This window comes from Prionailurus bengalensis, chromosome E2, assembly GCF_016509475.1.
Source record: "Prionailurus bengalensis isolate Pbe53 chromosome E2, Fcat_Pben_1.1_paternal_pri, whole genome shotgun sequence".
Classification (NCBI taxonomy): domain Eukaryota; kingdom Metazoa; phylum Chordata; class Mammalia; order Carnivora; family Felidae; genus Prionailurus; species Prionailurus bengalensis.
In genome coordinates, this window is record NC_057352.1 from 691,801 (window position 1) to 704,688 (window position 12,888).

Here is a 12,888-nt window from a genome sequence, read left to right on the forward strand (position 1 = left end):
ACTTCAGCCAGGTCACAATCTCGCGGTCCGTGAGTTCGAGCCCCGCGTCAGGCTCTGGGTTGATGGCTCGGAGCCTGGAGCCTGTTTCCCATTCTGTGTCTCCCTCTCTCTCTGCCCCTCCCCCGTTCATGCTCTGTCTCTCTCGGTCCCAAAAATAAATAAACGTTGAAAAAATAAAAAATAAAAAAAAAATAAAATACGCTCCCCCAAGGGAGAAATTTCAAGTTAACTGTAAGCTTATATCCCAGCATTGTGATTGGAAAATCAAGCCAACTGATATAACCCTGATGGCTGGTGACCAAATCCAGCCAATGTAACTTAAATATGGGCTCTAATGAGGATGGCAAGTCACCATTCCAAGTGTCATGGTAGTCAGAGAGACTGCTGTTAGTGAATTCAGGACGCAGTTTAATACTATGGACCTTCAAGATATATTATACAAAAACCAAAAGCTTTTTAAAAAACACTGGGAAAGGGACTCAATGAAAAACAGTCAAGAGAAGATTAACTTGTACATTTCTCAAGAGGGAGAAACCTTGCAAAACATAAGGTTCCAATGTGGAGGTGCTGTTGTTCAGAAGATGGTGGCTTAACAAAGGGAAAAAAAAAATCTTCCTTTTTGTGAATCCTCAACATGTGTTTCTAATGCCTGTGAGTCACCTGTAGAGAAATTCATAGTCGCCTCGCACCATTCATAAGCACCCCAAAGAACGTAATGTGCAATAATGATAAATTCTGCGTGTGGTTCCTGCATATGAAAAGCATTTGTCGGGTTTCTCACCACTTTGCAAACCTCTGGTTTGAATAGTGTGAATCCTTGGACAGAAGCCATCCCCAGATCCACTACATTCCCCCACGCCCCCCATTTTTCTCTTTTGTAGGTTCTCTGATGTAGCATTAGCGGTCACTCATGACTGAAGGTCCTCAACTCCACACTTCCTACCACTGTTTGGACGGCCGATATCCGGCGACGGATGACCTAGAGCTCGGTATTCCCACAATCATTTCTTTCATTCCTCTCTAAGGGTGCGGGAAGGCTTGCGTATGCATATATTTGTATTGTTTCCGTTAGGAATGATGGGGTCAAGTCTGGTAGGGGATGAGCTATGACTTAAGGCTTTTCCAGGTCCGAGCAAATGGGAGGCGGGCCTACCCAGTATGAGTTCTCTGGTGCTTGGTGAGGGATGAGCTGTGTGTGAAGGCCTTCCCGCAGTCCCTGCACTCATATGGCTTCTCTCCCGTGTGGATCCGCCGGTGCTGCGTGAGGTGGGTGCTCTGCCTGAACGATTTCCCACAGTCCTGACACTCGTAGGGCTTCTCCCCGGTGTGCGTGCGCTCGTGCTGGCTGAGCGATGAGCTGTGACTGAAGGATTTTCCGCACTCATTGCAGCCGTAGGGCTTTTCCTTGGTGTGGATCCTCTGGTGTTCCACGAGAAGGGAGCTCTGGCTGAAGGCCCTGCCGCACGCGTTACACTCGTACGGCTTCTCGCCCGTGTGCGTCCTCTGGTGCTGGACGAGCGGGGCCAGCTGGCTGAAGGCCCGGCCGCAGTCGCGGCACTCGTAGGGCTTCTCGCCCGTGTGGATGCGCTGGTGCTTGGTCAGGGACGAGCTGTGGCCGAAGGCCTTGCCGCAGTCGCCGCACTCGTACGGCCTCTCCCCGGTGTGGACCCTCTGGTGCTGGGTGAGGTGCGTGCTCTGGCGGAAGGCCTTGCCGCACTCGCCGCACTCGTACGGCTTCTCCCCGGTGTGCGTGCGCTCGTGCTGGCTGAGGGACGAGCTGTGGCTGAAGGTCTTCCCGCACTCGTTGCAGCCGTAGGGCCGCTCGCCCGTGTGGATCCTGCGGTGCTCGGTGAGCAGCGTGCTCTGGCTGAAGGCCTTGCCGCAGTCGCCGCACTCGTACGGCCGCTCGCCCGTGTGCGTCCTCTGGTGCTGCACGAGCGGCGTGATCTGCGTGAAGGCCTTGCCGCACTCCAGGCACTCGTAGGGCTTCTCGCCCGTGTGGATGCGCTGGTGCTTGGTCAGGGACGAGCTGTGGCCGAAGGCCTTGCCGCAGTCCCCGCAGCGGTACGGCCTCTCCCCGGTGTGGACCCGCACGTGCTGGCTGAGGTGGATGCTCTGGCGGAAGGCCTTGCCGCACTCGCTGCACTCGTACGGCTTCTCCCCGGTGTGCGTGCGCTCGTGCTGGCTGAAGGACGAGCGGAAGCTGAAGGCCTTGCCGCACTCGCCGCACTCGTACGGCTTCTCGCCTGTGTGGGTCCTCTGGTGCTGGACCAGCGGGGCGATCTGGTTGAAGGTCTTCCCACACTGGGGGCACCGGTAAGGCTTCTCGCCGGTGTGGATCCTCTGGTGTTTGGTGAGCGCCGAGCTGTTGCGGAAGCCTTTCCCGCATTCGGGACACTCGTAAGGCCTCTCTCCCGTGTGCGTTCGGTGGTGCTCGAGGAGTGCCGAGCTGTGACCGAAGGCCTTGCCGCACGCCTGACATTCGTAGGGCTTCGCTTTTGCGGGTGTTTTCTGCTCGGCGTGGAGCCCTGGGTCTGGCTTCCCCCTCCCCCCGCGCGTCCCCGGCATGTGGAGGCCTTGCCTTTCTGGAGTCATTGGCTGAGTTGGGAAGCGGGGGCTCAGACTGAAGTTTCCCCCAAACCCATCCCCCTGCTGCTGCTGCTGCATGGGTGTCTTCACCACATGGCTCTCTCGACTCTGTCCGCGGCAGCCCTCTGCATCGTCACCCTCTGAGTACCACAGACTATCCCACAGGAACCTTTCTGCCAGGGCACTGGTACGTATTCCTTCAGTGATGTCTTGAGTTGGGGTGGACACTTTGGTTTGGGGTCTGGTTTCCAAATCTGGAAGAAAAAAAAACCCGGAAATGTTCCTTAATTTCTGTTTGGGGGTAAGGGTTTGGGTTGGGTGGGTGGACGGATGGAAGGATAAAACTGATAGTTTTGGGGGCGCCTCAGTCAGTTGTGTCTGACTTCGGCTCAGGTCATGATCTCACCGCTGGTGAGTTTGAGCCCGCGTGGGGCTGTGTGCTGACAGCTCAGAGCCTGGAGCCTGCTTCAGATTCTGTGTCTCCCTCTCTCTCTGCCCCTACCCCGCTCATGCTCTGTCTCTCTCTCAAAAAAAACAAAAACAAAAACAAAAACAAAACAAAACAAAAAAACACATTGAAAAAAAACTGATGGTTTTGAAAGGCTCAAGGCACAAGTGACTTTAACCATTTAAAAATACAGTTTTGCAAGTCAGGGAAGGAACGCAAGCAGGAGAGGAAGCTCTGAGAGTGGTCAGGGGTGGGGTAGCTGGCGCAGGGGCCTGAGTGGGGCTTGCAAGGGGAACACAGAGAACGAGGCAGGGAGGCAATGCGAGGCAGACAGAGGGCATCCAGGGAAGCTGTGGACAGACGCCCCAGGCTGGAAGGAGCAGAGCGACGGCCAGGCCCCAGTGAAAGCAGCCTCCATGGCACCAGGTGGCAACGGAGGAAGAGCCGTCTCACAGGTGAAGGACCACCTGACCCAGCTCTCCCTCTGCCCCAGCTGTCCCACTGACAAGGTCCGCTTTCTGCTTGGCGGTCTCTGGCTGCTGTTCCACCTGCCCCTGATGTGAAGAAACGCATCAGCTCCCCCAGACTGGAGGCCGCTGAGAGGCGCATCGCCGGAGGATGGATAAATGACCTGAGCTGTCTGGGAGGACTTGGATCTGGTCTGCTGGGTCCATCTCACCATCTGAGAGTTCCCGGAGGGCAGGGCTTCTGTCCACCTGGGTCACCCCTGCACCCACGCCTTCAGCTGAGGCCAGCAGACATGGGGGACGAACAAACAAACGTACCCTGCCCCGCTCCTTCCTGGCAGGACTTCCTGCCCCGGTACCCAGCCCCTTCTGCACAGCCGAGCCCTCGCGCATGCCGCCCCCACCCCAACACCGGACTGGCCCTAAGGTGTGATATGGGCACTGTGCCCATTTAGGTTATGCTCCAGTGAGGTGTTAAGGGGGAAAAAAAAAAAGAGGGGTCAAGCCAGGTGTGGCTGGCAAAATAGCGGCTCCCAAAGATGTCTGTGTTCTAATTCCTGGAACCGGTGAGGAACGGAGGCTGCTAACCCTTGCACATTAGCTAGTCCTCTGAGATTACCCCGGGTGGTCCCAAGGCAACCACAAGGGTTCTGGAATGTGCGAGAGAGGCAGGAGGGCCAGGGCCAGAGGGACGTGAGACCTGAGGGCCGTGCTCAGTTGGGAGATGGATGAGGCCATGCTCAGTTGGGATACGGACGGACAAGGAATGTGAGCACCTCTGGAAGCTGGAAAGTGAAAGGAGCTGGGTTCTTTGCAGGCCCCACGGGAGGAGCGCTGCCCTGCTCACACATGGAATGTAGCACAGAGATGCCTACTTCGGACTTCTGACCTCTGGACTGTAAGATAACGTGCGTTGCTTTAAGCCATGAGGTTTGTGGCAATTTGTTAGAGGAGCCATACGAAGCTAATATTCTAGGTAAGGGCTGGTTACCCCTTTTGCTGGGGAGACTCTGTCCTGACCCCCTCCCACACGCCGGCCATTCTTTCTGGGCCCTGGCGATGGGCCGTTGCTTAAACAGGGTCAGGGCCTGACACCAGGGGAGACTGCCTGCCAGTGGGCAGGATGGCCTCACTGCCCAAAGAGTCAGTATTGGTCTCAGGAGCTGGATAAGGTGTATGAAGAGCAGAGCCCCACAGGCACATGGAAAAGCCCAGACTGGATCCATGGGCCCACAGATACATGAGTCATAAATGCTTCTGTGGTTTAAACTGCTGAGGCCGCCGAGTTTGTTACGTATTGAGAGTAGGCTGCTGCCCACCCTGGTGCCTTTGCACTTGCTGTTCCTGCTGCCCAGAACCCTGTTCTCCCAGCTTGTTTCATGGCTGCACTGTTCTCATGACTCAGGCTTCAGCCACATGTTGCCTCATCTCTGCTCAGGTCCTCCCTGACCCACAACCCTGGTCTCTGCCTCATGACCTGCTTCACTTCCTCAGCACTCATCATGTGCCGTGAGCATCTTGTGCAGTTATTGCTTTATGTACCGTGTGCCTCTTCCCTCACCAAGAATGTAAATTCAGTGAAGATGAGGGCTTGGTCTCAGCCACAGCAGAACAGGTGCTTGGTGCACATTTACTAAAAGACTGAGCAGTGGGGCGCCTGGGTGGTTCAGTCAGTTAAGCGTCCGACTTTGGCTCAGGTCATGATCTAGTAGTCCGTGAGTTCGGGCCCTGCGTCGGGCTCTGTGAGGACTGCTCAGAGCCTGGAGCCTGCTTTGGAGTCTGTGTCTCCCTCTCTCTCTGCCCCCTTCCCCACTCACACTCTGTCTGTTTCTCTCTCAAAAATAAACATAAAAAAAATTTAAAACAACAACAACTGAACAGTCAATTTGCTCTGAAGAATGTGAGGGCAGACATGGAGAGTGCCCGGGGTGTGACTGGGGCCCGCCCAGCCCTGCAAGGCTCTCCCCTCACTGCGCACACGCCTCTGGGAACCCCGTCGTCTACCGCTCATGGTTCCTCCTGCTCCAGCAGGGAGACAACATCTGGCTTCAGGAGCCAGCGTCTTGCCCAAGGGGAGACCCGCAGAGTACACATTTGTGTTCCCCACCCCTTCCCGCCCCTCCATCTGCTCCACCTTCAGTCTTCCTAGACTCAATTGGATGCAGGTCCCAGAGGCCACAGTTGTAGCCCCCTTAGGACCCCCACCCCTGGCTGTGGGAGGATGTGTGACTCAGCCCAGGCCAATCAGGCTCTGCTGCTTCTCCTGCCCGCCCTGGCAACAGTGACCAGTGTGGAGGGGACCTGGCCACCACACCAAGACAACCCAGGGGCCTTCCATGGGTGCCCAGGACACAGGCCCGGTCTTTTCCGCTAGTCTCAGACATGGAAGAGGCACCTGGGCAGCTCTCTTCTTACCATCAGAGAGGCCCACCTGCAAATGGAGGCAGAGTGAGGTAGAGGGAGGAGGTGGGGAGGGAGGGGGCTCCTGACAGCACCACAGGAAGACTCAGGTAGGTCTACCTTGGCACCCACTCTTCCCCTCTTATCTCATGATTTTCTGCTTCTAGCATTTTCAGTGGGATCTGCAACATGCAACCAAACATCGGGTCTCTAAAGCCCAAAACTCATTCTAGGTGTTTGCTTTTATGGCCTAGGCCTATCCCAACTTTTGGCCCAGAAGAACTAGAATCTGTGCTGGGGGCAGACCAGCGGGGGCTCGAGTGTAGCCTTACCCACGGAGACCAGGAGCCTGAAGGTCTCCAGCATCACATCGCGGTACAGGGTCCTCTGGGCGGGCTCCAGCTGCCCCCACTCCTCCTGGGTGAAGTCCACAACCACGTCCTCAAAGGTCACTTGCTCCTGAAACATCACACGCAAATGTCCTCACCCAGGCCAAGCCCGGTGATAGCTGCTACCGTGAGCAGCTGGTGAACAGGGACATGAGCCAGGCTGATTTTTCTCAGGTCTGAGGATTTGGGCCAGGTTTTCCCGTGGGACTGGGGGGTTCTGCTGGAGGAAAGGGGGTCTGAGGAGAGAAGAGGACATAACCCAGTCATGCAGACACAGGATCCCCGAGATGCCATAATGGTGGTGACTGAGGGAGGGGTATGAAGGAGCCCCGGGGGGGGCTGAAAGCCTCCCACGCATCAACCAGAATGTCCACTAGTGTCCATACCTGTAGTCACCAAGCTGTACACTCCTGTAAATCTACACTGTGCATTAACCATAGCTGAATACAAAGTGGGGCTGGGGAGACAGAAAATGGCCAATGTGGTGATGGGAACAAGCAAATGAACCGGATGTGGGGTCTCCAGTGACAGGACCCCTGGAGACTGTTTCCTACTCTAATTTTGGACCTTTGAACACTGGGGTAAAAACACGATCCTCAAGGAGAAAGGCTGATGGTGGGTTCTGGGGGTGTGGGGCGGTTCTCGGGGCATTTCCCATCATGATCACACCTGCATGGGTTTTCTGAAATTCCCACACAAGGCCAGTTTCTTCCACGACTGGATGGAGAATTGATGATTTTCTTGAAGGGACTTGAGGGTCAGGGGCAGACATCCTCCACAAAGGTAGCTTTCATCCCACCAAATCACGTGCTATGGATGGCCGGGGAGCAGAGGAAAAGTCCAGGGCCTTTGCGTGTCACTGCCCCATGTGAGGGGGGTGAGGGACACAGGGTGCCCAAATACTGGATCCTGGCCCACCTGGCAGCATCTGTCTCTGCTAAAGCTTCTCTTCCCAAAAGAAGGGAGCTGTGAGGCATGAACTAGGCATCTGGGGTGGGGGGTGGCACTGTCAAGACCCGGCCCTGCACCCAGATGATAGCGCTTCAAACTCCAACCCCAGGTACATCCTTTAATGTTTACTTATTTTTGAGACAGAGCTCGAGAGACAGAGTGTGAGCGGGGGAGGGGCAGAGAGAGAGGGAGACACAGAATCCGAAGCAGGCTCCAGGCTCCGAGCTGTCAGCACAGAGCCCGACACAGGGCTTGAAACCACGAACCGCGAGATCATGACCTGAGGCAAAGTTGGACACTCAATCGACTGAGCTACCCAGGCGCCCCTCAGGTATATCTTTTAAAGTGCTCAGTGCCTTCCTCCCCTCATCCGTAAGTTGGTGAGGACTTCCTGAGAGGGCTGTTGGAAGGAGTGAAGGAATTGACATGATGCATTTACCCCAGGCCTGGCACACAGTGTGTGAGCCACCATTCAGACAGGCATGCCGGAAGACTTGGAAGTTTTAACTTTCTATTGCCAATTTCCCTATTTCCCCCACATTTTCCAGACTCAGTAGGTCTCAGTGGTTATCTGCAGAGACTTACTGAATACAGGGTCACTGTTCTGGGCACCACAGATGCCATGGAAACGAGACACGCGCCTGGCCTCATGGTGCCTGTGTGCTAGCTGCAGGGTCAGGGAGCTGGCCAAAACTCAAATCCCAGGAGGGGTCAGTGCTCCAGTGAAAATGGGAGGGGCGCTTCTGGGGCAGCCGTGCAGACGTCTGCAAGGGCCACGAAGGCACCAAGACATGTGCTGAGCACTGGAGGCCCCACTGGGGGCAGGGAGTCTGAGGCCGGGCTCAGCCACTCCCAGCAGCGGGGCCTCAGGGTTGTGACTTGTGTCCGTGCCTGTTTCCTCACTGCCACCTCACGGGGCTGATGTGGGGGTAGAATAGGGTGAAATGTGTCCAGCGCTGACCACAGGGTTTGGCACCTTTACTGTTCCACCGTTCACTGAGTGCCTACTGTGCGCTGGGCCTTTGCGTGTGACAAAAATGGTCAGAACTGCTTCCCAAGGCCCTAGGCCCCATACAGGTGGCCTAGGAGACTCTGTTTGCCGTCTTCCCATTACCTGTGTGTGCCTGCCCTTCATGGAAATGCTTGGTGTGGTTCCACCTCTAGGCCTTTGCTCACGCTGTTCCCCTGCCTGGAACATGATTCCTGTGGGCCTTGACCTCACTGCCCCTTCCCCTGCAGGTCTCTGTTTGGGGGCCACTTCACAGGGAGGCCTTCTGGGCTATGCTGGTTAATGCCTGGTGCCCAGCCCATCTTCTTCTGGACCTCATTTCTCTGCACGTCACCTGGCACATTTACGTTCCTCACAGGGACTGTGACCCCATGGGGATGGTGAAGATTTGCTCCTCTTGTCTGTTCTTGCACCTGCAATTTCTAGAACAGGGCCTGGGAGGCACCTAGTCCATGGCAGGTGCTAAAAAACTGTCGCCTAAGGCACTGGATGGAGATAGTGAGTTGAGAAAGTGCCAGACACATCAGTGGGATGGATGCTGTCTGCCAGAGTAGAATGGGGCAGTTGAGGGACTCAGGGAGATCCCCTCTGAGGCGGTGAGGTGTGAGAACCTCAAGAGGATGACTCTGGACAAAGCACATTCCTGACAGGAGGCAGAGTAAGGGCGAAGGCCCTGAGAGCAGAATGAGTCTGGCGGGACCTGAGGCTAGGGCCTGAGAAGCCTGAGTGTGAGGGTGGTGGTGTACTCACCGGGGCCCCGGCAGTGAGGAGCCCAGCAGTCATTCCCTCCTCCTCTGGCCTCTTCCAGGAACAGCCAGCTCCTCTGCAGGTGGTTCTGGGGGGAGAAGGGAGGCAAGAGACCGGGCAAGTGCCTGTGGTGGCCAGAAACCCCACACCCCGGCATCTGTGTGTGGGAAGGAGGGGCTGTGGCTGTGGGAGCCTGGAACCCTGCACCTGGGCCAAACCCAACAGTAGTGAAACCTCAGCTTGGCATTTTCCCGGCACCTACTGTGTGCCCAGGGCTATTCCAGGTGTTGTTGACAGATGACCTCAAATTTTCCTACTCCACTTCACAAATAAGAAAAGTGAGAGCCACGGTGGGCAAGGAGCACACCCCCAGTTGCCCAATAGGGTGATGACTATTCCTGTTACCATGACAGAAAGCGAGACAGTTATGGGGTCTTTGGGCATTGTGTGCCTCAGTTTTCCTCTCCCATAAAATGGGAGTGGTGACCTAACAGAGGTTATAGGAATTAATGTGTGCAAAGGGCTGAACATGGAGCCTGGGAGGCAGCAGGATGCACAAGTGAACACAAGAAGTATACACCACTGGTGCTGGAAAGAAAGCCTCTTGCTTCAGTGAGCATCTACTTTGCTCGACATGCAGGCCCTGTTGATGGTGGTTCATAAACTCCTCTCCGGCTCAGTGCCCCAAATGAAACTCAGGCCAAAGGCAGTATGCATTTCCCTGGTGTCTCTGAACCTTTCCTTCATGACTCTGATTCTGTCTCATCCCACTTGTGCCCTGTGGTCTTCACAGCAGTTTCCAAGATGGCAGTTATCTTGTTCAGTGATGTGTTGATGGGGTTCTTATCATCTCCCTGACTCCCTGACTCCCCTGGAGACTCTGGGGGCCGAGACAATGTTGCGGGCTCTTGGATATAGGCTAGGACCTCGCCCTTTGAGCATCTAAACATGTGCTCGCTGAATTAATGAAGGAGACTGGATGGTCCCTACCTTGAAGTCAGTGCTCAATAAGACTTTAATATAAGGAGTCTGTTTTCTGGGTCCCAGGCGGCTGGGATTAAAGTCTTATGCTTTTGGTCTCCCTCATCATCATCATCCTGAGAAGCCCCTCAGCAAGGTGAAGCTCCAGAGGTGACAGTGGGGCCTCGGCCCTCCCCACCCTCCGAACCCCGAACATCCCACCCAAGCAAGGGAGGGATGCAGGCCAGGTTGGCTCCAGTCTCTGAAGGGTCGGGCCCGCTAGGATCTCTGATTGCTACCCCGAAGCTGGAGGGTCCCACCTCTTTTGCCAAAGCCAGGTCCCCACCCTGGCCCCAACTCCTCCTCTCGGACCCGGGGACACCCCCACCCCCAAACTGGGCCCCGCCCACTCGGTCCCGCCCCCACCGCCCCCGAAGCTACCCGCCCCGGGCCCAAAGCAGGAAAAGGGACTCTACGCAGACGCACGCGGTAAGACCCCTGGATGCCCTCCCGTCTCGGCCTCCTCCGTTCCAGCGACCCCAGTCCCACTTACCAGCCGGACCGCAAGACAAAGGCCGCAGCCGCCACCAGCAGGGTCTGCGCCTGCGCAGGCGGACGCCCAACTACATCTCCCAGAGGGCGGCGCGCGCACTTCCGGTCGTTTCCTTTCTCGGCCGGCCTCCTCCCTGGGCCCTGGCTGCTGAGCTCGGAGTCCGAGTTCGGCCGCGCGGACCCCGCCGGCCTTAGTCTCGCCTCCCTGCCCCCAGAGCTCTCCTACGCCGTATTCCCTTGTCTGATGGCCGGACAAATGCCACGGCCGCCGTTGGCTGGGACTGCGCCTGCGCAGGCGGGCGCTGAACTACAACTCCCAGAGGGCCACGGGCAGGTTCCGTGCGCTTCTGCCCCACCCGTCGTCGCGCGGGACCGGACCCGAGTTCTAGTTTCGACGCCCGTACTTATGGCGCCCTCACGAGTGTCCTCTCCGTGCGGGCTGTGTCGTGAGCCCCGCGAACGTCGCCCCCGCACTCTTAACAGCGGGGACTGGCCCGGGACTAGTTTAGACAGAGTGGTCAGGGGGGTCGGGGATGCTGAGCAAAGGCTGCGGGAAGAGCCTGGGGAGCAGTCTTCGGACCGGGGGCACAGCCGCGCTAAGGCCGCGGCGGAGAGGCCAGTGAGGAGGCATTGTGAGCGTCCAGGTGAGTCCCCTCGGAGTAGCGACACACTGCTTTCATATTGGAAATTGTGCCGTAAACTTTATTGTTGTAAAACCAACCGGTGTTTCCAAAAATCAAACAAAATGCAAGACAACAATGACACACACATACAAAACGGAAACATTCACTAAGATGCCAAACACAGGAGCTGTTTACATTTTGCCACACCGACTCAGCTTTGCAGTACTTAGTACAGGGTTCTAGGAAACATCACGTGGTGGACATGTTTTTAAATTGCTTCACGTCATTGTCAAATGTGTACATTTGAACAGCAGCATAATATTCAAAGCCCATGTGCCCTCGCTGACCGAATTTGTCATTTGCTGAACATTGACCAAGGCCTGCCAGGCGCTGAGCCCCGGGTACAGCAGCGCACAGTGGACTAGGTGCCAGTGGACAAGATGTGCACACTCGCCATTCCCCACTCAAGCCAGACTTACTTTCACTGATGAACATTGACCGTCCCTGGAGCAGTGAGTGGAAAGAATCTAACCAAGGCTGAGCCATGTGCACTTGCCCTTTTAAGAAAGACTGATTTATTCAAGTCAGGGTTTGCATGCTGAATTTGAAGCGAAGAACAAGTTTTAAGGGCATTTTTTTCTTTGAAAGAACTCTGACTCTGAAAACAGCAGAGAAGACAGTAAGAATTCTCATGTTAGGGAAGAACCTAGCTGGGTACATTTTTTACACACAAAGACACTTGAAAAGATTAGGCTGATTCTCAACATGAATAAAAGACCTTAAATTTCATAAGCCCTAAAACTGGTTGTTACAAAAAAAATATATATATAATGGATGGCTCAAAATCAGAATGCACTGATGTAAACAAGGCAAAGACAAGCTTATTGGCTTTTCTTTAAAGTGTCTTGTACATTCAAAGACTATAAAAGGCCCACATTTGTGATTGTCATACTGAAAGCCCACCTGCTCTTCTCTCTACTACAGTTTGAAGGCTTTAAAATATACATAAGATGTCAATTATCAGTTCCCTCACCTGCAAACCCAAATTCAAAGATACTTATTTTTTTTTCTTTTTTCTTCCACAAAATATGTACTCTACTCCCCCCCCCCCCCCCCGCCTTCCTTTTACTGGCTCAAAAGGTATGTATGTGTACACACTCCCATTATGAAATGTTTTTCTCAAAAAGGTCTGGGCAGAGTCCTGGTGATGAGCTGTTGATGCTGCCACACAGACTTGCCTGCTCACGGGGACATACCCCAGCCCTAATACCGAGCCGCGTTGCTCTACATACCTCCCTTGGGACTTGACCCTGTTACCTTCCTCTAGCCTTCTAATCCTTGTTTTTTTTTCAACCAACTTTCACAAACTCAAATGCCTGCAGGGGCTGGGCTCTGTTTGAAGGGATGGATGCTGATGGTCTCAGCCAAGTGGTGCCACGTGGACAGGTAAGCCGAGTGTCGCAGGTCTGAACTTCTCAAAAGAAGCCAAAAATTTGGATCTCTGTGTGAAATCTCTTGATTCACAGGGTATTCAAAGAGTTTTAAAACACTGTCCATTAAACAGGATGATCTGAAGGCTAGCTCTGTGATGCTCTCACCACTCCAGACCGTGTTGGTAACCAGTGGCTGGGTACCACTCAGGCCAGTCTCGACTTCCTCTAACCTCAGGGTCGCCTTCACCTGGCTGTGACAGGACCCTACCAGAAGCAGGTGCATTAGAAATCAGTGTGGCTTTCAAGGAATTCTATAATCA

The 12,888-nt window shown here is 55.0% G+C and overlaps 1 protein-coding gene across 2 annotated transcripts; it reads right to left on the reverse strand.

Moving 5' to 3' along the window:
- Positions 1–391: 391 nt before the first annotated feature.
- On the reverse strand, positions 392–10,758 carry ZNF135 (zinc finger protein 135). Of its 2 annotated transcripts, XM_043599999.1 has the most exons (4): positions 10,514–10,758; positions 9,004–9,088; positions 6,237–6,363; positions 392–2,843 (listed from the first exon to the last, which is right to left on the reverse strand). In XM_043599999.1, the coding sequence occupies exons 2-4, from the start codon at positions 9,034–9,036 to the stop codon at positions 1,150–1,152; spliced, it is 1,854 nt and encodes a 617-aa protein (XP_043455934.1). In that variant the 5' UTR covers positions 9,037–9,088; positions 10,514–10,758; the 3' UTR covers positions 392–1,149. The 2 variants fall into 2 exon arrangements, with proteins under 2 accessions (XP_043455934.1, XP_043455933.1); XM_043599998.1 differs by having other exon boundaries at positions 9,004–10,758.
- Between the last annotated feature and the right edge of the window lie 2,130 nt (positions 10,759–12,888).